General features: G+C 39.6%; 2 protein-coding genes across 3 annotated transcripts; both read left to right on the top strand.

Moving 5' to 3' along the window:
- The first annotated feature begins 583 nt into the window (after positions 1–583).
- LOC117472971 (homeobox protein orthopedia B-like) lies at positions 584–6039 on the top strand. 2 transcript variants are annotated; one of them, XM_034118437.1, is made up of 3 exons: positions 584–689; positions 1009–1403; positions 4678–6039. In XM_034118437.1, exons 1-3 carry the CDS (start codon positions 614–616, stop codon positions 5170–5172), a joined length of 966 nt encoding a protein of 321 aa, XP_033974328.1. In that variant the 5' UTR covers positions 584–613; the 3' UTR covers positions 5173–6039. The 2 variants fall into 2 exon arrangements, with proteins under 2 accessions (XP_033974328.1, XP_033974327.1); XM_034118436.1 differs by having other exon boundaries at positions 1009–1424.
- An 11133-nt stretch (positions 6040–17172) lies between these two features.
- LOC117472727 (corticotropin-releasing factor-binding protein-like) lies at positions 17173–24354 on the top strand. The gene is made up of 7 exons (XM_034118092.1): positions 17173–17279; positions 17417–17504; positions 17920–18077; positions 18955–19165; positions 20408–20562; positions 22933–23053; positions 23756–24354. The coding sequence occupies exons 1-7, from the start codon at positions 17199–17201 to the stop codon at positions 23908–23910; spliced, it is 969 nt and encodes a 322-aa protein (XP_033973983.1). The 5' UTR covers positions 17173–17198; the 3' UTR covers positions 23911–24354.
- The last annotated feature ends 302 nt before the right edge of the window (positions 24355–24656 follow it).

The raw sequence follows: 24656 nt of genomic DNA, 5'->3' as shown, positions 1-24656 counted from the left end.
TAGGGTTCCTGTCTGCAGGCTGATGCAGTGATTTGAAAATTGAGATTTGGATATGCCGAATTTTGTAATGGCAATACATTTTCTTGCTTAAATAACCGTACGCTTCTTCAACATGGAGCTGAAATAAAGCAGCCTTATATTTGCATGAGCTCCCCTTCAGTGTTTTACACATCTACAAACAGGAGTCCTGTCATGGCACAAAGATATGAGATTAAACAAACACATTAAGACGTTTAACGTGGAATAATTTGAGCATGAAAAGCTAATAAATCAGAGGACAGAATGGCAGAGGATTGAATTGAATTGTAGTGTTTCGTGCGCGTTTTTTGTCTGTGCGCGTGCGCGTCAGCGAGCGTATGTGTGTAAGAAAGAGGGGGGAGTCACGTCGCTGACATTTCCAAGCTCCTGTTCTGATTGGCTCTTATTTGAGGAAGCTCACGGGTTCTTTCAACTAATAAGCGCCTCCCCATCGCTCTAAAGGACATTATAATGCAAGGGACCTCCTTTTTTAACCACAAACCGAATTTTCGTTCATTTAGACGATGTATACTTTTTAAATTGCCCCAAAGTTGTGGGATTTTTTTGGCGCGATTTCACCCTGGAGCGGTACGCGATGCTCTCTCACGCCGACCTCCTGGATGCTCGGCTGGGTGAGTTATCATCACTAAACTCCGGCCCTAAACTCCAGTGTAAGCTTTCAACTTCTTATTAAACCTTGTGATGTGATAGATAGACTGTGTACTTGATTGTGTTAACAGCTAAGTGTTTTATCGTTGTTTAAAGCCATTCTTTACAGTAATCTTCCGGAATGGGGAATTATCTGACAACTAAAATTCCCAGTAAAATTACGACCCAAGCTATATTGAGTGTATGTGTTATAATCTTTGAATTAATGCATGTCTGTTGTCATCAAGAAGAAAAAGCGTTTCACGTAACTCTCATTTAAAGATGCTGCGCTGTAAGGTTCCCCATGTATTTACTCAAAGACTCTCCTCCTCATCTTCTCAGGGATGAAGGATGCTGCAGAGTTACTCGGACACCGGGAGGCTCTCAAGTGCAGGCTGGGTGGTGGGTTGCAAGACCAGGGGCATCCTGGAGACATGGCCCCTGGTTCAGACTCTGTAGAGGGAACCACTCTCCTGCCGGGAGAAGATATCGCCACGGTGGGATCCAACTCTGCCGGCATGCAAGTGAACGGGAAGGAGCAGGAGAAGCAGCAGCAGCAGCAGCAGCCGCAGCAGAGCTCCAGTCAGTCCTCCAGCAAACAGAAGCGCCACAGGACGCGTTTCACCCCGGCGCAGCTCAACGAGCTGGAGCGCAGCTTCGCCAAAACCCACTACCCTGATATCTTCATGAGGGAGGAACTGGCACTGAGGGTCGGCCTCACCGAGTCCAGAGTTCAGGTAAACACATCTGCAGTTCAGGTAAACACATCTGCAATGTGAATTTCACAGGATGAAAATACTGCCGTTGTATATCAGGGAATGTGTTTTGGTCTTGTATAGTTTTTAAGCGATTTACACTTCTAAAAATAATCCTTTAACTCCATCTGAAAAACAGTGAGCAAAACATTATATATTCACAACAGGCGAACATTCAGTCACTCAGTGCTTTTGTAAGATATAGTTTGTTCACTTCTAACAGTTTTTTTTTGTATTTATTTAACTGTATTTTAAAATATTTGTCACTCAACGATTTGTGTCACCAAATATTGTGGCTATTAGGTGTTAGGTTTTTGGGAGTAAATGTCTGAAATATCAAAGCTAATGAGTGAATTTACGTCATTGGTGCACTCTATATTAATTAAAATATTATATAATTGTACAGTGGACTGTTGTGCAGATTGTAATTAGAGTCATATTATCGCTTTAAAAATAATTTCTGATTAAGGTTTATATCAATCACTATATGAATCCTCAACTCACTGTCGGCAGTGTGAAGGATTTATTTGGTTCTGATAGTCCAATAACAGTTTTTATAGAGAAAAATACCACCTCAAGCCTACTTTAATTTAATTGTATAATTCAAATCTCATATGTTCAAATTCAGTCTGATAGTAAGAAATATTTAATTCTGAGAAGCCAAGTCCGATCTAAATAAAAGTGGCTCTGTCTGAGGTGCTGAAACTATTTACACCTGCAGGAATCCGTTCCTCATAAACTCCGAAATATTCAGATTCAACATAAACATTTTGTACAAAGCCATATGTGGTAACTTTAATCCTAAACATTTAAATTAGTGGTAATGTTTGGTGTCTGTTTATCCTAACAATTACATACAATTACATGGGTGGCTTTAAAGACTTTGACAATGTATGTATCTATTTATTTTAGCATTACAAATGGAAGAGAGTTACCCTGGCCAAATATGTACATGATTTTATAAAAAAAAACATCTATAGAAATTATCCCCACAAAAATGACTTAATGTTTGGCTAGAAATTATATTTAAAAAAAATGTTATTTAATAATTTTGGTCGTTATCACTTTTGCAACAATTTATACTGTCTAATACTTAAGTGCTTTTTTCTTAACAAGCGTGCAGAAACATACCAGCCTCTAATAAACCAAACACATGATCAACCAATTTCAGTCTTATTTATAACTGAACGGGTTATTAACCAGTGATGTGAAATTCATGCAAATTATCCCACTGAACGCAATAAAACCAGTAGCCTATAATCATTAGTCACCTTAATAATCAATTATGTATTGTATGTAGAGTCGGATCCTCTGTGCTCGGTGCAGCTCGGCTCCTGCTCGTTGTTGGTAAACATTAGCGCAGCTCGTGCAGGTGCAGCCTTCACAGGGCGCGTGCCTCCACAGCCTTTAAAATGCTCTATCAGCGACGTCTTAATAGGACTCAAGAATATATTGTACTTTTTTAATGGAATGAGAAATTGCATTTTCTTTCCCCCCCGAGTGTAATGGGTTTGGGCGACGTTTCACGGATGGCTGAGCGGAATGAGAGCGAGATTTCACTTTTAATACGGAGGCATCGACTCACGGCCTCGCGCGCGCATTAATCACGGCCGAAGATGATGAAATCTTTATAAAGCCCAACTGGGACACGCGTGCGTTTTTAGCTCAGTACGTGAGTCGGTGTATTTGTGGTTCTCGAGTGTGCGTGTGGAGAATTTTTCACGTGGATTATGTACAGTGATGCCGGCCATTTGTACTGCAATTTTCTGTTAATCTGCTTGTAAATGAGATGTTGGAAAGATACATTGTTCGATGTACTGCTGCCGAACACCAGTAATAAAACTATGACTGCTGCCTGTACACAAATTGCCTTTTGTAGGTTGTATTTCTCTTTACAATGAAATTCACAACCCTGGTATTTTGATTGTTTCAGTTCCAAACATAACATTTTTGAAAACAGGATGTAATAATGGTTGGCTTTTGCAGCCACTTTATAAGAAGATTATTTAAATGTTATATTATAATTTAAACCGACTCATACATCACACCTAATATTACCCAATCAAAGTCCTGGCTAGGTGGAAGTGAATATATTCTGATGGGAGGTCTTTAGGCCAATTGCAGAAGATCTACCGTTATGTCTTGTCAATGTGTTTGCCCCAACTCAACGCAGGCTATAGACTCAGATTTAGACCAGGACCCACAGCTAGAGATGTTGTGTCGCTAAGGACAACAGGGTAGATTTCACCAGGGAATCAAGGACGAAATCTCTAACTTCCCTACACATATTTGCTGGCCCTCCTATATATATATATATTATAAATATAGCCAATAATAATAATAATAATAATAATTTCAATAATTTCAAAACACACACACACACACACACACACACACACACACACACACACACACACACACACACACACTCTCACACACTCTCACACACACACACACACACACACACACACACACACACACACACACACACACACACACACACACACACACACAGGATCTGCATTCCGATTGGCTAAAGCACTTCTGTGTTGAAAACACTGTGTAACGATTGTCCTGGAACTTTTGTGTTGCTAACCCTTTAAAGGTGGGGTATGTAATTTATTTCAGAAACACTTTTTGTTATATTCCATGGAATGCTCTTAACATCCCGATAGCAATGAATATATTAAATGCTTTGACAATAAATACATTAAAAAAATGTCATCTGTGGAAGCCGTAGCGCTGTAAAGAGCACGACCAATCATCTGAGCCGGCCCGGCTAAAATAACTGGATGGCCTACCTACCTGTCAGCCTTCCACATGCACAAACTTATCTCGTGCCCTCATTGGTCATGTGCGCGTTCGTGTGTGTTGGAGGAGGGGCTCTGTAAGGAACTCTGAAGGAAGAAGCAGATTTTTTCCGGTTGTGTACTTTCAAATTCTAGCGCACTCGAGCTGGTTTCTCCAAAATGACATACCCCACCTTTAAGAACTGGGTTACATGTGCGCAAAAATCAAACAAAACATTACTTCTTTAATCAGAGGCAAAAGGGCAGGTGCTCAAGCCCCCTTTGGGGTCTATCTGTGCACGTGCCGGACTGTAGGCCTTTATATGCAATCATTTAGTTTCATTAATAGCCTAACGACCCCAATGTCCTAAAGTTAGTCAGCTCTCTTCACAGTGTAATAAACAGATAGGTACTGCTTCAGACATGTGTCCCTCTGATGGCTAACGGTTCTGTCTCTCCTGTTGCAGGTTTGGTTTCAGAATAGACGCGCCAAATGGAAGAAAAGGAAGAAGACCACCAACGTTTTCCGCTCGCCGGGGACGTTGCTCCCAACGCCGGGTCTGCAGCAGTTCTCTGCCGCGGCTGCAATGGAGAACAGCCTGTGCTCCTTCCACGCCAACGACTCTCGCTGGGCCACGGGGATGCCGGGGGTCTCCCAGCTGCAGCTCCCGCCGTCCATGGGTCGCCAGCCGGGCATGCAGTCTCTGTCACAGTGCGGCCTTGGTCCTGGCCCACCAAACTCCATGGGTCTCTCCAACGGCCTGAACCCAAATGGCAATCTGCAGTCACACCTCTACCAGTCGCATTTCCCCGGAATGTCGGCCTCTCTCTCCGGCCCCTCAAACGTATCGGGCTCCCCGCAGCTGTGTGGTTCCCCGGACAGTGACATGTGGCGAGGGACAAGCATCGCGTCACTGCGGCGCAAAGCGCTGGAGCACACAGTGTCCATGAGTTTCACTTAGTGACTTTTGAAAGAATCCCCACCGAACCCCTCTCCTCATAACTTCATCTCCAAGCCCCACCGTGCGGCTCTTTTTCTGATTTTATTCCCGCTATTAGATCAAATGACATAACGAGCGAACTAATCAGGCCTGAAATGTGAGAAAATGGAGACTGTATGTGACATCTAGACATAATGAAAAAAGAGAAAAGGACAACACAGATGGACAACTGGAAGAAAAAACATCATGGGTTTGGGGTTATGTATCTTGTTAATTCAAAAATGATTTTTTTATCAACTATTGATGATAAATGCTATTGTAATGATCTCTAGAATATAGGCCCTAATTATTGAGAGCCAAACAATCGTCGTATTTACGTTTTTATTGGGTGCGTCTTTACGCACACATGTTATTGTGTTCAGGTGAAGTTGTGTTATGTCAAACGGATATTTATAAGATTGGGTATACATTTTGGTAACAGCCTACCACACACGCACCATACTGTAGGCAGGCCTATTGAACTGGGTCTCGGGCATGCACTGTGCATGTGGATTTAAACGCTTGGATAATTTAAGGAGAAACCGGTGCCCACTCAAATTAATTGAGGTACTTTTCTTAGGCGACCTCAGTCTCGTTTGCATGAGACGGGAGCATACATCTAAAGAGGAAAAAAACAAATATTTCAGTAGGCCTACGCTGTTTTAGGATGTTTTGTGTAGATAAAACATTCTTGCTATGTACCCGCTGGTCTTTTTTGTGACATGTTTTAACTTATTGTATGTGCTATTACTTAATACATTTCTTAAATGTTTGATCTTACATCGAAATGCACCACATTGACGGGTTTGTACCAATTTAAAATGAACAAACAAATAAAAGTAATTTTCAAGAATGTCAAAACAAGAATGATTTATGTCTCCATTAGGTAAAACAAGATGTTATAATGACCATTTTGCATGAATTTATATTATCCTGTTTATATTTATGGAACCTCAGTACTGACCACCCTTAGGTGGTTCATGTTAGGCTACCTGTAGTTATTTGGATTATATCAATCACAAATATAATGGGACTTTTACTTATAGTGTGCTTAAATATTCTAATTAATTTTGCTGCACAAACTTATATTATGGTTGTTACTCAGTGACCAGTGTGTGAGTTGACAGGGTTAAAGGGTTTATGAAGGGTGACTGCTCCCAGTGGGCAGACAGGAGGGGTAAAGATGTCAGAGCAGTGATGTGACGGTCATTGCCTTTCACCATGACGGTCATCACTGAGACTGGATGGACTGTAACTAAACAGGAGCACACACAGGCCTGTGTGTGTCATATCGTTTCTATAGTTTTTAGTCTGAGGCCAAAGCAGGCTCTCATCCTAACTCGAGAGCAGATATGATTCAATCAATGAGTTAGCAAAACTGAACTTGTTATAATATCCAGATCTTGTTATTCCAGAAGGGGGCTCAGTTCTCATGGGAATCACAGAAATAGTATAGGCAACTAGAACTTCTCCTTAGCAGCCTATCAATAACCCTGTTGATAGACTGTAACTATCAGTATGTGGGTCACACTTTAATCTGATATATGTAGCTTAAATCTGGCATTATAAGCCACAGGGATGCAACATACCATTTGCTATTAGGTGGGTGCTAAATGACTATTTGAACAAACAGTATAGCCAAATAGCTAAACTTAAAGTCTTTAATAAGGCTTTCTTCTTTTTTTAGTCACAAATAGACGAGCACAGCCTCACTATAGCTTTCACATTATCATTCTCACATTGTAGTAATTTATCAACACTTAATTACATCCTTAAAACAATGTATAACTATGCAGTGATCATATTGTGCATCACTGTTTATCCTGCAACATTATATCATTAACATGGCATTATTCAACAAAGTGATGAGCAGCAACCTTACAAGCAATAGGCAAACTATCTATTAGATACAAAAAAATTACACATGTTGATCTGGGAGTTTCCAAGGCTAATAATAGGGACAATGTGAAACAAAAAACTGATTTTTGAACTTTTGTTATGTTTCACACAACTGTTCCAGTTTAGCAGCACAGTAAGCCTAAACTGTGTTGGAAACTAAATGACAGATCATCCTCCATTTGTTTCTAAAGCATTACACAAACACACTTCTCCAAGACATTAAACAACCTTTACTCACATACTGTCACCCTGAAGTGGTTTAACTGACTTTAATCTTTTTATTATTTCTGATTTATCATTAGCCATAGCTTGCATTGTGTTTACATAACATGCAAAACAAAAATACAGATAATCCGTGTTATTCAGTTTGGCTTTATCATTTGACATTTATTCAACATTTCTCATTACTTGTCCATCAGTTGTGTAGTAAGAACAACTCTCACCTTGTTTGTGTTACTCTAATTTCAAATTATAATAATTTGATATGTAATGTGTATAAACTCAGTTGAGCTCAGAGAGAAGTAAATAACATTTTTCCATTATGGAAGAAAGCGGACCTCACTGTCTGTGTCAAAGATTATAAGTGTCAACTTGAGCCTGAAATCACAGCAGCTCAAATTAATCAGCGTGTTAACCTCATCTCGTTGTCAGCGCTGAGGCCAATTTACGGTCACAGAATGGTAATTGATGAGATATGGCATTACCATAAGCAGTCCTACTGCCTGTAAACTTATAATTGGAGTTTCTGTAACAATGCAGGGGGGTTAAACAAAGGATTAATCATAATTAACAGAAGTATATTACTTTTCCCATATTAAACAGTTGGTTCCCACCTTTTCTATTAACATAATATTTGTTTGCAGTAATTTACAGAATTATTGAAAATACCAACCCAAGTCAAGACCCTGAAAAATCCATTTATTTCTCATTGTGCTTTGTGTGTGTGTGTGTGTGTGTGTGTGTGTGTGTGTGTGTGTGTGTGTGTGTGTGTGTGTGTGTGTGTGTGTGTGTGTGTGTGTGTGTGTGTGTGTGTGTGTGTGTGTGTGTGTGTCACACCCTATGTTTCCGCTATAAGCAATTAGATTGCATTAACAGACTACACAATACGATACAGATAGCATTATTTTATTTTGTAAAATAAAACATCTGAATGAATAAGTAAATAAATAAAGATTAATTATGGAAGTCCAAAGAAGGAAAACCGTACTTGATAAACAATGTTATATATAGTCATGTCACCCATGGATGTTTCACCAATTTATTGTAAGCCATCCCACGCAATCTGACATTCAATTTGAAAGTAACTGAATATCTTTTGATAAATAAATAAATCAAATGTATACTTTTTGTTCTAAACTTTAATGACTGTTTGTTTCATAATCAAAGACTCAAACACATTTTGTCTTGTGCTATTTATTTACCTCTATGCTTCGCATGCCAGCTTTGGCATTAGACTTGTTTTATTTTTTAGAATAAATGCAGTAGGCTGCAGTGGAATGTAATTACACAATATGGCATGACAAAAGTTGATCAAATATTATACCCACAGCCAAACAGCGGTTCTGGTAAATCTAGCTCTATGTGTGGCTCATCCCACAAGATCCAGCCCTGTGCTGACTATGTGTCCTGGGCTGCAGTAACAGATGTGAAATCACATTACCCAAACGCTGCAATTAGTCTCACTCGCTCGCGGGTTAATGAGTTTGTGGAAATGTGCGACCCATTCCTCATTAGGTAATTTCTCATGCACTGATGAGAGAGGGAGAGAGATGTGGGTATAGCAGCTCATAGTCCGCTGCACCACATACTGTAAAGCACAGTGCAGCTGAGGGGGGACACTATCTGCAACTGGACACTTTTGGAGGGAAATGAATTACCTCATCATTAAATATAATTTCCATGCATGCTTTTCTGTCTGAGATTAACTGTGAGGTGAAAAACTAAAATAAATGTGTTGTTTACACTATCAAGACTTCTGTATTTGCATCCAAAATTTCAATAACAGATTTGGTAAAGCACCTTCTATCGTCTGCTGAGGTTTCATCGGTGTGTCTCATTATGGACTGACTTTGCTTATTTCCTTGCTATGAGGCCACTGAGACTGCGAGTGAATAGACAGCATAGGGCAAAGCTCTGTCAGGACACAATGGGAGACAACAAAAGGACTAATTAGCAATCAATTACCGACATGTTTCTTTCCTGCACCTTTTATCTAGTTAGAGTGTAGAGCAGGTTACCACTCAATATGTCCCATTCACACTCACACACCACCTGCTGTGTGTGTGTGCAGCAGATGTGTGTGGTTTTGGTGAATTTGGATGATTGCAGGGATGTATGTGGTAGCCCGGTGATACAGGGTTTAGTGCAAGAAAATGTCTCCCCTGTGTGAGATAAAGGTGAAAAATCTTCAATTCAATCCAATTTAGGCCTTTAAAGGAAGTTGCTTTTCAGTGTGTCTTTGCTTAAGAGCGTAACATATAGTTATCCATTAGCCTCATCTGTGAAAATCATTCCTTTGTTGTATCTCATTGCTTCTGTTCATTGTTGTTATAGCTTGTAGTTGATCTAAGGTTAGCCTGATGAGGAAATGCATTGCATTAAAAGAATGTTCAATCTAAGCTCTTCATAAAAACCAACATAGATAAAGTAAATTAAGTGTTAACCTAATTTGAGGCTTCTCATTTCAGCATCTCCCTTTCCACTGCTGTGACACACACATACACACACACACACATACACACACACACACCCACACACACACACACACACACACACACACGCACACACACGCACACACACACACACACACACAACACACACACACACACACACACACAGAGATGCACACACACACACACACACACACACACACACACACACACACACACACACACACACACACACACACACACACACACACACACACACACACAGATGCACACGTATACACAGCGACATCTGGGGGAAAGTGTGCTGTGAGGAGGCTGCGAGTGCCTCTCATGATAACAACTCTGCATCTCAACAACCTGCATCCATCATCATCAACACTAACATCTGCTCTGAGCCTCTGCCTTAAATCTCTTTCTACCCCTCCCAAGCCCTCACCTCCTTCTACTCTTCACCCCCTCTCCCTCTTCTTTGAGTCTCTCCTTTTCTCCTTCCGCTTTGCTTCTGTCCATCTTTTTCCCACGAGGAGCCATCCAAGCAGCCTTTTTTTTTTTATCCACCTAATATTCTTTGACTCTTATCCAAAGCCCCTCATCTGTAAAATATGTGTGGATGTGTTTTCGTTTCAACCATCCTTAAAATCAATATTTAATGATGATGTTATCAGTGCTTTTATGTGTAATTTAGCCGGAGTGTCAGTATGAATGAGACACTGTCAGCTTTATGGCGTCAGGCATTTATTTTCTGTTAATGGCTGCTCCTGGTGGTATACAAACCAAAACCCTGTGGACTTCTGATGGATTTGTCTGTTTCATTTCTGTTCATGCATGCATTCACAGCCATTTGTGCATTCAAACAGTACTGTATGTCTACAAAAAACCACATACACACAAGTCAAGTTTATTTTATAAGCATTTAAAAAGTATACAATGTTGCAAATAAATGCCATGAATGCCACACTTTAATGTGACATGTCTTGCTTCATAGAATCAGCATAAGACAATGGATGAGAAACGTAATGTTCCTACATCGTCTTCCATTGGTTTGATCTTACGACGCAATCAATCAATGTAACTGTTTCTTTTCAAACAGCCTGATTTTGACATTTTCCAAAGCCATGACAATTATTTTACCTCTTCAGCTCTGGGAGCCAACATTGTTGAGAGGCAATAATCATGATAGTTTTCTCAGTCATTTTTCTCCCAATAACAAGCCATTTTTAATCCAATTAGGAGTGCTAACGTGAGAGGCATAATACCACGGCCCCTGGGACAGATGAGAGAATATGCAGGACATTTATCCCGACAGTCAATATTGGATTTCTCACTAAGCAGCTGTGCCTGCTCTCTCTGACATTCTCCACCTCTGCACAGTGATCCGTCCTGATTAAACGGGCTTTTCTACTTTATCAACATTCATTATATGACCTGGTCATGCATGGCTACAGAAACCAGGAGCAGCAAGCTTCACGTTGGGGTTTTCCTTCTGAACCTTTGCTCTATATTCAACTGTTTGGTGAAAGGTGATATATCACATGGCTCTATTTTGGATCTTTTAGATGGCGTTTTATGTGAGCAGATAAGTGTGATGTGGTATTCCCCAAAAACTTTCCTCACACAGACTAAATGTGTTTTAACATGTTGAACCTGAATACAGGTGCATGAAATAGTTTTTGGTTACAAAACTGGTGGCTACAATATCCAACCGTTGTACTTAATTTCCTGGTTAAAACCCTTTGATTATAATTATATGGTAGTCCTGTTTCAAATGTCACATTTCTGAACATGTTTATTTTTTGTTGGACATCTTTATGACAGATAGACAAGAACTATGTACATGCGGCGCCTAGGTAAGCTATCTATATTTATTGTTTTATTCAGTTCAATCACTGCTCTGCTGAAGTACAGATAACTCAGTGTACAATACTCAGGATGAGAAAGCAACAAAGAGCTGGTACTTTGAGGAAAACAACAGCTAAACATTGCCACCTTCTGGTGGATTTTGAGAAGATCACATTTTTTCTTTTTTTAATACATTCAATCATACAATTATTTATTTATTTCTAAAAGATTTAGACAGATGGTCAATAGATTTTTTATCTCATCTCGGTATCACTTAATGAAATATGTCTGTTAACTCTACAGAGAATCATACAATTATTGTTCCATCAAAACAAAGCTGAAAAAACGCAGAAAGTGCATGAAAAAGAGGGCTGCTGTTTATAGCTGATTGCAGTCGATACATTTATGCAGTGCACTGAATCATTGTCATTGAGTGCATTGATTATGTGGACTAATCAATGTTTATTAGGCTGGATAAGGCTGGCCAGACCACAGTGGAGGCTGAATGATGAAGGAACACATTTACTGAGTGTCAGAGGCCCCCCCAGCTGTCCTGAGCAGACAGGTTTCAGAGTTAGAGGGAACTTCAACCAGGAAACTTAACATTGTTTAAGGCACAGCATGCAGTGGATATCCGAATTGGATGTACAATTTTAATCAGAATCCGGTAAAGAGGAGACATATTTAGCTGGAGATCTGACCAACAATTACAGCAGGAGTGTCCTTGCTTATCTACAAGGGGTCAGAGATTAGAGAGTAAACACTATCCAGGCCTCTCACAAGTATATGCGCTTAGTTAAGAATTAGATGATTTATGTAGAGAGGAAGAGTTTTGTTTTGAAAAAATGCAACAGTCTATTGTGGTGTTTTTACAATATGACTCTTTAAGGTTTTTTTCTTTCTTTTGACACAGATGGACCCTTCCTTCTTGCACTGGTGACCCCAGTCCAATGCTACATGAGCCCACTGACACTGTGATTTTGGTGTTGGTCACTGTCTGCAGCGGAAATAATTATTTCCAAGACATACATTGAAAGTCAGCTGTCTGACATACAGGAGCCTCCAGGGACTTTGTACGAGGAAGTGGTAGTTGCCTCCATCATTAACCCAGCAGGTATTATACACTGTACTGAAGCAAGTCTGTTCTATTTGAAAACTCCTTTAATTTGTTCTCTTCTGACCCTTCTGAATAAGTAGTGCATTACAAAAACACTGCTTCAGAGGATGTTGAATAGAGCTCCTTCATTGTTTCAATAAACATGTTCTTCAAGGATCAGGCTCCAGTGAGTTAGTAATGACGGAGCTATGAGGATAAGACACATTGTGGCATCTAGTTGGCCAAAAGGTCTAAATGTAATTTGATGATTTTTGGACTGAATATTTCCATGTCAATCAGCCTAACAAGATTTGAGTTTATTCTTTGGCACTGGTTTTACTTCCTCAGCCCTTTAGCTAACTTTTGTCAATACACTCGGGTTTTGCACCACTCTGATTAGACACAAGTGAACTCTTGCTGCTTTGGAAGAACAAATATTCCACAGTGCACTCTGTTAGTATATTATTATGTAGAATTATTCCAATTATCTGCATGCAACATCAATCATCCCTTTACAATTTGTAAGTTGTTTTTTTTGCTTTACCAGGCCAAACAAAACAAAAAAATGTTCCAGTGGCTTTTTCCTGTAAGTACTTGACTCAGCATAATCAGAACCAAGACCTTTTTGTGTACTTTGTCAGAATGTATTCCTACTACAACATGTAAGAGTTGAAATTGTTTGAAGTAAACCAAACAAACAGGCCAGCGTCAGATGTGAGTCACCAGGGCCTCTCCGAAGAACTCGGATGGAAGGTAATTAAAAGAAGAGTGTGTTATCCATCGCTCCTCATTAATGCACTCCGAATTAACCACTTTCAGGAGAGAGGAATGGGGAGGAGGGGACAAGGGAGAAAATCCATGCAGGCTTTAAAGTAATCTCTCTCTGTCAGGTCGGTCCAAACAGGGAGGGTCGGCTCATTACGGCCCCCGCAGGAGATGAATGGGTCAGTCAGGCAGTGAGGAGGGCCGGGCTGGACAGACAGATCCACACAAGAAGTGTGTGTGTGTGTGTGTGTGTGTGTGTGTGTGTGTGTGTGTGTGTGTGTGTGTGTGTGTGTGTGTGTGTGTGTGTGTGTGTGTGTGTGTGTGTGTGTGTGTGTGTGTGTGTGTGTGTGTGTGTGTGTGTGTGTGTGTGTGTGTGTGTGTGTGTGTGTGTGTGTGTGTGTGTGTGTGTGTGTGTGCGTGCGTGCGTGCGTGCGTGTGTGTGTGTGTGTGTGTGGGAGTCAACACTCAATGAACAACAAAGCAAAAATACCTTGCTATATGTGCTATCTCTGCCAGGGAGCAGATGTGCAGGCGGAGGTTGCATGCTGGGATACGAGGCGAGGTTGAGAAGCTAATGTCCGTAGTCAACAATCACTGTGATTTAACTTCACACAGGGGGCTGACACACACCTGGCCAGCTGGGACCAGCATCACAGACACAGAGGGCAAATCACACTGCTTCTGTTAAAGGAACTACCAAGGAGCAGAATAATAATTGCATTCAAGAAAAGTTGTAAGTAAGGTTTTGTTTCCCCCTTGCAGTTGCAAGTGAACTATAATGCATGCATATTTTTCAATATAGAAATATACTATTCCCACATTTGCCACCAGATGTTGCTGTAGTCCTGGGTGTTGTTAAGACCGAGGCAGCTGGCACTTGGTATTCTTTTTAAATGTGAGGACATGGAGCCTTCCTAATTTAATGTATTATGGTTAATGATATTTAAATGTTGTGTTACATTTTCAGCAACCTCAGAGCAGGGATATTTGCCAGTGTGTCTAACCAACTAAATTCACTAATTCCAACAGATAATTTAATATCTATGCATTTGGTCTGTGTTGTTTTTTCACTGAAATGGTGGGGGTTGTGTCGGGTTAGATATTATTCTATATAGTATAAGATGAACTCTGTGAATAGATAATCCAAATTGATATATCTGTTCATCATTCAAAGCAGTGTAATGAGACTGTGGGGTTTCATGTTCATTTAAATGTATTGATTCATTTAATAAATTGCATTTAAACAATTACAGTATGTATCACAGCACTGCATCACACACATCACAGCCTTTGTGAGAAATCGCCAAGGGACAAGCATGTGTAGCACAAACACTCAAACACACACACACACACACACACACACACACACACACACACACACACACACACACACACACACACACACACACACACACACACACACACACACACACACACACACACACACACACACACACACACACACACACACACACACACACACACACACACACACACACACACACACACACACACACACACACACACATTTTCCTTTTCCTCTGCTGTCATTCGCATAAGCAAGGCACACTTACGCTGGGAGACCCTGGCTAATAGTTTCAGACATCTTTTCAACACAAGGACTGTGTAAGGGGCAACTAATTATCATCGCCGACCACTGGCTTAAAGTGAAACTAATACACCTTGAATAGGTCATCACCATTGTCAACAGATTAAGGGGCTGTTAGACCTAATCATTATGTTCATTATTGTTTTTGTTTTTTCAGTTTGTATTCCTGTGTGGCATCACAGACCTTCATGACTGTGAGAACATGTCAGCTATCATTAGCTGAAGATAATTGCCAGCCAGAGTTTCACACAGAGTCCCTCGTCTCTACTTCAGATGAATGGGAGAAAGTGTGGGCTGAAGTGTGTATGAAGGCTGACAGGATGATCGTCATCACATACACTCAGCAACGTCTCAGTGTGACCTTTCACAACGGCAGCATGGACACAAACGATTAGTCTCATCCAAATGAATTAGCTATGTCACTAAACACCAGATTACATAACAGCTTTTCTTTCTCTGACTCCTTTCAGTTTTCTACTTTTTCTATATCATTCTAGTCAGTTGTTTTTTTTGTGCTCTCCATGGTGTGTTTTTGTTCTGTTAAAATATACAATTATTGCTGTGCTTGTGAATCCAGCTGTATGTTTTATTGCTTTGGTTTTCTGTTTGGGTCTAACTAGCAGAAAGACACACATATGGAGCATCCTTGGTCAACTGAACAAGTAACATATCATGTGAATATCTCTCCATGCAGGGATACAATGAACACAACCACACACTAGACTACCAATATTTAGTTGCAATATAACATGTGTCTGCCAAAATAATGGAACACCAGAAGTATATCATCAAATCTCAAAGAACTGGCATGATCTTTAAGCAAATTAATCTTCTGGTCACGTTATCTTTGTGCTTAAGTTTAACAAAACTAGTGTCCCCAACTAACTGATTACAAAATGTACTTTCTATATTGAATTATGAAGATAGAAATACCAGTTGGTGATTGCATTTTCTGATTTACTTTTACTGCCAAAGTATTAATCTACCTCATATCAAGTCTTGTTTTAGACGGACACAACCTTTTCTTCCACGATTTCGACAGGGAGATGAAAAGGGTTCTTTAAAATTATGTGTAGCCATTTTCCCTGGAGTGAAACAGAAGTGTGCAATTAAACTGTGAGGAGAGGAGGGGGAGAAAATACACAAAATAAACAGCTGTACAGTGGAGGCCGCCTTTCCAGGCATACCTGTTTCCTAGGAATAACGTTGATAACAAAAGTGTTATAATACTTTGGAAATTGACAATAACTACAAAAAGTCTCCTTGTTTTTCAGCGTTTTTCTGAGACTAAGATTTACAGATGTTGGATCTGATCCTCACTGCGAAGTAAGCTTTTTTTGACTTCCTGATCAAGCCTAGAGGTCCTTCTGATGAGAACCAACCCCAGCTCACTGCTGGGTCCAAGCCAATGTTTGCATATGTGTCCTTCTTTAACAGAACCATTTCATGCCTTACAAAAATCTCATGTAAGATTTATGTTTAACTTGTGCAATGTTACATTCCACATATGCAACTTATATTTGAAAATCTCATGTGCTTGTATGTGAATGTATAATTTGATTACATTATGTTTATTTATAAGAGAAAATACCCATTCATCTGAACATGTAAATGAGCCTGTTAGGTTCATTTTCATTTCAGTTAGGGTCACTTTTTATCAGCCAGCTAGGTCCATTTCAACATTTATACATCAATGAATTGTTGATTTAAAAGGGAAAATGTTTAACATTACAAATCATTTAAAATGGGAAATATGTCGTTGCCGTTTTGTATGCTAGCTTTGTTTTTATTTCAAGTTCCTTTATGTTTCCTGAATAAAGCACGATGATAATGTAATAACTGTACCGGAAATTGCCATAAGCAATATCATGCATGCAAGGTTTTTACTTTTAACTAACTGATACGCAGTTATTATTACATCCTTCACAGAGGCACATTTGAGTGTCTTAATACGGGTAAGAATGAGAGCGTTTCACACATGATTAATATGACGGATCAGTGTTTGTCAGTGTCAGTGACCCTCTGATGTAGGCCTGCCTATGTGTCTGAGCTGCTATAAAAGCTGCCACCCCTCACGCAGCGCCGTTATTCCCCCTCTGCTTCAGGAAACACTTCACGAGACGCACTCAGCATGTCGGTGGCTCCGCGCACACATTTCCTCCTCTTTCTGATCTCCCTCTCATCCAGGATGGGGCTCAGTCGGTACATTGAGGTAACACTTTTGAATATCAAGAAATTATCGCACATTGCTTAAGACATTGTTTAAGTCAGGCATGTTAAACTGATGTCTGTGTAAAGTTTCAGCTGGCACCTCAAATGTATTGTTTGTGTCTGTAATGTTTAATTTAGGACATCGAAGCTGCAGATGGATTATATTCTCTGCTCAGTTTGGACCAGAAAAGAGATTCTGAGGATTTTATTTTCCGCCGACCTCTCAGTAAGTGCTGCAGTTCACAACAGCTTTATTCAACAGCTGATTATGCTTACCGACTTGGCAAACAACAAGTGGACGCTTTACATAATGAAATAATTAAAAGTATTTTAGGTGAAGCTGAAACATTCAGTGCAGAGGTGTTTATGGTAGTTGTCTTGGCAGGTACAATATGTAATACCCTCTCTTACTATCAGTCAGTATAACTTAATCAATCCATGCTCACAATGATATTGTAAATAATACTTCCTCTTAATTTACTATAGGACAACCACTAAGTAGGATATTTCCCAGAAGTCCACAGAGTGAAATCTAAGACATGTCAGAAATGAACACACTGTCAATATTTATGTTTATTATTTCATGAAGATCACACCAAATTATTGATGTCATTATAATAAAGTAATGTTTGTGTTTTAAGGATGTTTGGACATGCTGGCCACTGATGGCTCCTACACCTTCGTGGCGTCTCGGCCGCAGCTGGCCTGTGCTGCGTTTATCATCGCTGAGCCCAGTGAGGTCATCAGCCTGGAGCTGTCTGACGTCAATATTGACTGCAGCGCCGGAGACTTCATCAAGGTTGGCTCCAAAAATAAAACCCACACAGGCATCCTCCCACCCCCATTTGAGTGGAAGCAGGGTGGTCAGGGCTTTGAAACTCTTTAAATTCTATTTCATCTTCTTATTTTTGTTTAAAATCATGCCAAAAAGGGTTAAGGCAACGTTCAAAGGGCCAAACATCCCACTGGATCCTCTATGAATTGGTCACATTACTCAAAGCAAGAGTAGGAAGGATTTAGTAGTGAAGCCAAGCCCGCCAGTTACACTGCGGTTTCATTTCATGTGGGCCAAACTGATAAAAGGCATGGGAGAAAGAAACTTCAGGCTACGGTTGTTAGAGGATCAGGCAAAGTTGTATCTGATCTGCCCTGATCAGTTCCATTGAGCATGAAGAAAGATGCCAAAGAACTAAACAAAACACATCTCTATTTCGAATCAACACAGATGGTGCTGTAACCTGTATTTGACTTATTCACACAACTAAAGTAAAGTTATGTGTCCTCAGGTAAACCTAATCCTATTGGCTATTACTCAAATGTTTTTTGTTATTGAAAGACGGTGTATTGTTAAGACATGTTTAATAGAAAACATGCAGAGACTAGCACATGTATTCTTTATTATACAGTTAATCTGATATATTTATATTTAAGTCAACCACCACATATCCATTGTCTGTATAAAAACGTTGATGAATACATTCTCCAAATGCATAGAACATCATTCTCATGTAAAGAGGAAAATACCTTTGTTGCTTTATGTAAACACCCCATCTTCACCTGTACACAAAACAGAAGACATTCCCCAAGTAATAACAGAAATATGTTGGTAAGTGATAATATTGATCAAGTGAAATCTAACATTTATTACAATGAGATAAGTGATTTCCCTCCGACAGATGTTTGATGGCTGGGTCCTGAAGGGAGAGAAGTTCCCCAGCAAGCAGGACCACGAGCTGCCTCTCCACCAGCGCTACACAGACTACTGCTCCTCCCCGGCAACAGGAGCCACCAGCCGCTCCTCTCAGAACGTCGCCATGATCTTCTTCCGCCTCCACAGCGCTGACAGTGGCTTCACCCTCGCCATCAAAAAGCTGCACAACCCCTTCCGTAAGTACTGCTGCCTTGAAGTCACAAAAAAATCTTAACCTAAAAAAAAACACAAACAACATCCAGAAAAAATACATTAACAAACAAAATAAAGAAAAATCATATAGTTTTCTAAACAAGTTCCAAGACCATCTTATGTTTTAAAATAAGGGCTACCCTGGTGACTTGTGGTTAGCCATGTGTGCTCTTCCTGGACATGTGTGCCTGGTCGAGCATTAATAGAGGCCTCGAGCGACAGGAAGAGATTGAAGGAGAGGCATGCACCTGTTTTCCAGCTGCTTGACAAACACGGTGTTAACACTGTGTCAAGCAACATAACAATCACAGCCTCTGTGTGAGAGAAAGCCGGACAAAGAAAGACACAAACAATGGAGTTTGAATAGAATCTAAAGATAAACATTATCTCAGGCCAATGTGTGAGGTTTCATTCATATAATGACAACTAACTGCAGCTGTCCCAATACTGTTTCTTTGTTTGATCTGATCTTATACAAGCTTTTACTGTGTCACATATTGTCCCAAATTGTTTGAAATTGGCCCTAAAACTGCATTCATGTACATGTAACAATGTGATATACATACTGTTTATCACAAAGATCATCAAATATAAACATGGTCCTGATGACCAATAAATACATATTTTACCAGAAATAAAAGTTGATTTGATTGACATTCATATTCAACTCCTGTGTAAATCAGAACGGCATTTGAAGGCATAAAAAAAGGAAAGATAAATAAACTAAACTCAATAATATTTATTCTAATAATATGTATTCTAACATTCTCTCCTCAGCTTTGATTGGCACAGCTCCCTCACCATGAAATGTTTCTAATGAACAACATGCTGCATGAGTAAACTGTTCCGACTCCTGTTGGTGCCTGTCCAGTGTACCATACTGTTATCAATTCAAATTTCATTATTTTCTTATCTTTGTCATCAGAACTGGAATTGGATTTCCATGCTCAGCCCTAATTGTGTCCCCTCCCCGCAGTCAGCCTTGATCATGTCCAATTTGTGACATGAGGTGTCAGTAATGAGTTTCTCTGTTGACGGGGAACTGTTAATTTGAAACCTCTTCTCCTGTGTGTGTGTGTGTGTGTGTGTGTGTGTGTGTGTGTGTGTGTGGTGTGTGTGTGTGTGTGTGTGTGTGTGTGTGTGTGTGTGTGTGTGTGTGTGTGTATATGTGTGTGTGTATATGTGTGTGTGTATATGTGTGTGTATATGTATATGTGTTTGTGAAGCCTGTAACATCATGTCTCAGAGTCCAGAGGGCAGTTTTACCATGGTGTTGCCACACCAGCGCAGGAACTGCAGCTTCTCCATCATCTACCCTGTAGAGATCCGACTGACAGATCTTAGCCTGGGGCATGCCAAAAGCAATGAGCTCAGCCCAAAGGTGAGCCAGCCACACACACACACACACACACACACACACACACACACACACACACACACACACACACACACACACACACACACACACACACACACACACACACACACACACACACACACACACACACACACACACACCACACACACACACACACACACACACACCACACACACACACACACACACACACACACACACACACACACACACACACACACACACACACACATCATATTTCCACTTCGTGTACCTAGCTGCCTAAGTAAATTCATCATCATGCAGCAGTGCAGGTTTTTGTCAACAAAGTGAGAAACAAATGGCGACTCAGGGTTATTATCTGCCTTTAGTTCTAATATCATGTATCACTTGATACATCATTTGTAATACTTTCATAAAAAGTGGGGTTATGATACTTTATAGTGAACCGTAATATTTTAAATGTTTTTTATTTAGCTTAAATCTGTCTATATTTTCCTATTCTAAAACGATAACAAATGGGCAGAAATGGAAATATACCTATTTGTGATCTTGCTGAGATAAGGAGATTAACACCATCTCCTTATCTTGATCTCTGTTAAATATGAAACTACATTCAGGAGACAGTTTGCATAGCTTAGGGCAAACAAAATGTGCTTTCTGGCTCCACTTATAGATTTAACGTTACCATACAGACACAAGAGTTCTATGAATGTTCTTATCTAACTCTTGGGAAGAAATTGGTTTTGCAATTAAAAGAAACATTCAAGGATTTGGAGGTCGTCTAACTCAATATTCTTTTTGGCAAATAGTTTACAGACTACCACTGGCGTTTCATTTATTCCTTTGTCAACAGTTGTTATTCTCTAACAGGAGCATTATTAAAAAAAAATAGGGAGGCTGTGGCTCAGTGGGTAGTGTGCTGGACTTCGAATCAGGGGGTAGCAAGTTCGAGTCCCACTGCAGTCAGCATGTCGTTGTGTCCCTGGGCAAGACACTTCACCTCAAATTGCTCCTGTGGGGATTGTCCACAGTAGCCTACTGAATGTATGTAAGACACTTTGGATAAAAGTGTCTAACAAATTACATGTAATAATATAATGGCAAAGGGTTTAGGCTAAGTGATAACACTTGTCAGTTCTCAAAGCAACACGCATTACAGTTTATACATTTTTAACCTGCTGTTTTGAATTTCCCATAAAGAAGTTCTGTATGTACGATGTGAATTAAATCACTTGTATTAAAGAAAAATACCTAAATTAAAACGTTTTTTTAAAAGTCAAAATCATTATTTTTTTATAAAAAACAATGTTTCAAATGATTGGTTACTGATGGTGCCACTCCCCTTGGCTTTATATAGCTTTATAATGACTATCGTATATTCATATAATGGTTCAATGCCAGCAAAAAAACATTTAGGCAATAAACACCACATGAATTCCAGATCTTTTTAAGTAGGAGAAGGAATGAAATGTTGTAAATCATGTAGATAAAAAAGTTAACCAAACAAAATGACTCCCGTCCTGTAGCTGTTTGCAGCTGGTCGGATTACTGGCTGCCAGACATCTGCCATGATAAACGACAGTGACTGCATCTACTGGGCAAAATACAACAACCTGACATGTCTGCCGAAACTCTGAGGAAAGCTCTAAGTGTTACAAATTCAAAAAAGATTTGAACGGGCAGTTTTTCAGGCTAGCAGCTGCACACGATTCTAGTTATGTAAAAAGCACTTGACACAAAATAAATTATAATGGGCCAAGGATTGAACCCTGAGGTACCCTTAAGCTTTATAGCCTTGTTCTCAACAAGGGAACATCAGATGCCTGCCTGTTGAACAGACAGTATGCAGACCACACAATACATTGAGAACTTGCAAATGTGTTGAATGCATTTTCTTTGGTTTCATGTTTGTTTTATGACAGTAAACCAGTGATGTCATAAACACAAAGGAAATATCAATCTCTCTTGCCAGCAGAGATATATTTAGCTTCACACATAGAAATAGAATAGAAGCACATTACTTTTTTGCCATGGTCATTTTACTAGAAAATGCTGGTTGTTATAAGTTGTTATAGTGACAACATGCATCAGTGGGGCAGTAAAGTGTGGTTGCAGGGGGGGCGGATAGCTAGCTTCTTAGCTACTTACCCTTCACCAGGCGCTGGTTCTCAGCCTGACTATAAACTATAACCAGAGTAGCATTATAGTAAATTACTACCATGGCTAGCTAAATACTGGACAGCAGGCTAGTGGATATTGCCACTAGATGTCAAAAAACTGTGTGGGTTGCCTTTAATATAGCACTTTAAATTGCACACTCAATAAGTTAATAGCTTGCCTTAGCTGCACTTCCTCACCAAAATATGTTGTCGTTCTTCTTTTTTGTTTACAGAGGCAGCTGTGGTCGGGCTGTTCGGGGTCGGGAGACTATGTGGAGCTGTTAGGGGGGAATGGGGTGGACACCTCGATGATGTTCCCTGTAGCCGACCTCTGTTTCTCCCTCAGTGGGCTTGGTGAGTCTGAGCCTCCCATGTTTCCCTCTAGTGTCACTCTGTAATTTCTTATTGTTCCAGGAAGAAGTCTAACTTTTGCTAGACAATTACTATGCTGTACTATTATTTGCTTTGCAATGCCTTTCTATGCTATGCTTAGGCTGGCTTTTGTATTTAACTAATATTGTTTAATGTCAAAAGTATCCAAACAATTTTAAGTGAGTTTGACACATTTCACCATGTTGACTAAACAACTCAAACTAAATTCCAGCTGCGTGTTATGATCCTACACATCAGAAGACTGTCCCCTTCAGTTTTACAGCAACAGGATGTTGGAGAAATGTTAAAACATGTTTCCTATGAAAGATATTATGACAGATATGCTCCAGAGGAGTCCTCGAAAATAATAAAACAAGAAATCTTTCCTCATGGTGAACTATTTGTAATGCAAATTTGATTTTACGACTGGATTTTCAACTGATTTAAATTATTGGAAAAAATAAACACTATCCATATTTTGCTATAGTATACATCTTTAATTTAACATCTTAAACGTTTCTTTATACATTCTTCTTTGTCTGGGTGGATTGGTGCAATGCAAAAGAGTTCACACAGAAAAATACTTACACTTGTGATAACCAGGCTGAGAAGCGTTAGCAAGAGAACAAAAATGTTCTTTAGTGCTCCAGCGTAAAGCATCTGTTTTCCTCTCTGACCCTTCAGCCCAGATGAAGATTGGTTGTGATAACTCGGTGGTGAGGCTGGTGTCAAGCGGGAACTATATCAACCGTGTTTCCTTCCAGTACAGACTACTGGAACAAAGCGAACTCCCCAAGACCCAAGAGAACGCTCTGGATAATTTCTGCTCTGTGGAATGAAATAACACACATATAACAACACACATAAACACACACACATACTTATGAACACACACACGCAATCAAACAGCCATCCATTTCTCTGTAAATACAACAGTTTGTTTAATTCAGCCAATACAAACTTTGTATTGTTTTTGCCAAATGTTTTATTTAGTTTCCTAAAAGATCTTCGCTTTGATCGTACAATATTTATTTTAAGAGCGATTTTTATTAATCTCAAATTTATGAAGGATGATGGATTTCAGAGTTTACTTTTTAATCCTTTGTCAAGAAAATCTGTGATACATTATATTTGTTGGCAAGAGAACTATTGTAAACCTTCCCTCTTTTGATCTCAGTTAATATCAGTTTCTGTATTCTTTGGGAGGTTTTACATCTCTGCTTTCTTTTCTGTTTATAATGCCTTGACAATATAAAAATAAATATATGACTTGCATGAAAAAGCACATTTTCTATGGTCTGTTTTTTGAGTCAATGTTTTTATAAGCCTTCTTTCCATTTCATTAAAGTACAGAGTGTTCACTTGGTGTTTGCTTTACTAGTTTGCTTTGCAAGATAAATCAATTTGACTCATAACCAATAGACATTAAAGTGTGGGAATGTTACTTAGTCAAATCCAGCCCAGTTGTATTGGGTTTTTAGTGTTTATTTATCTGGCAGGAGATTTATTCTTATAAGAAAAACTTAATCACAATAACAAACCAATGAGTTTCCTTAAAAAACAACTCAACGGTTCCTCCTGTTAT

The sequence above is a fragment of the Trematomus bernacchii genome, unplaced genomic scaffold (assembly GCF_902827165.1).
Source record: "Trematomus bernacchii unplaced genomic scaffold, fTreBer1.1, whole genome shotgun sequence".
Classification (NCBI taxonomy): Eukaryota; Metazoa; Chordata; class Actinopteri; order Perciformes; family Nototheniidae; genus Trematomus; species Trematomus bernacchii.
Note: the sequence above shows the minus strand (reverse complement) of the source record. Positions and strands in the feature narration are given on the sequence as shown.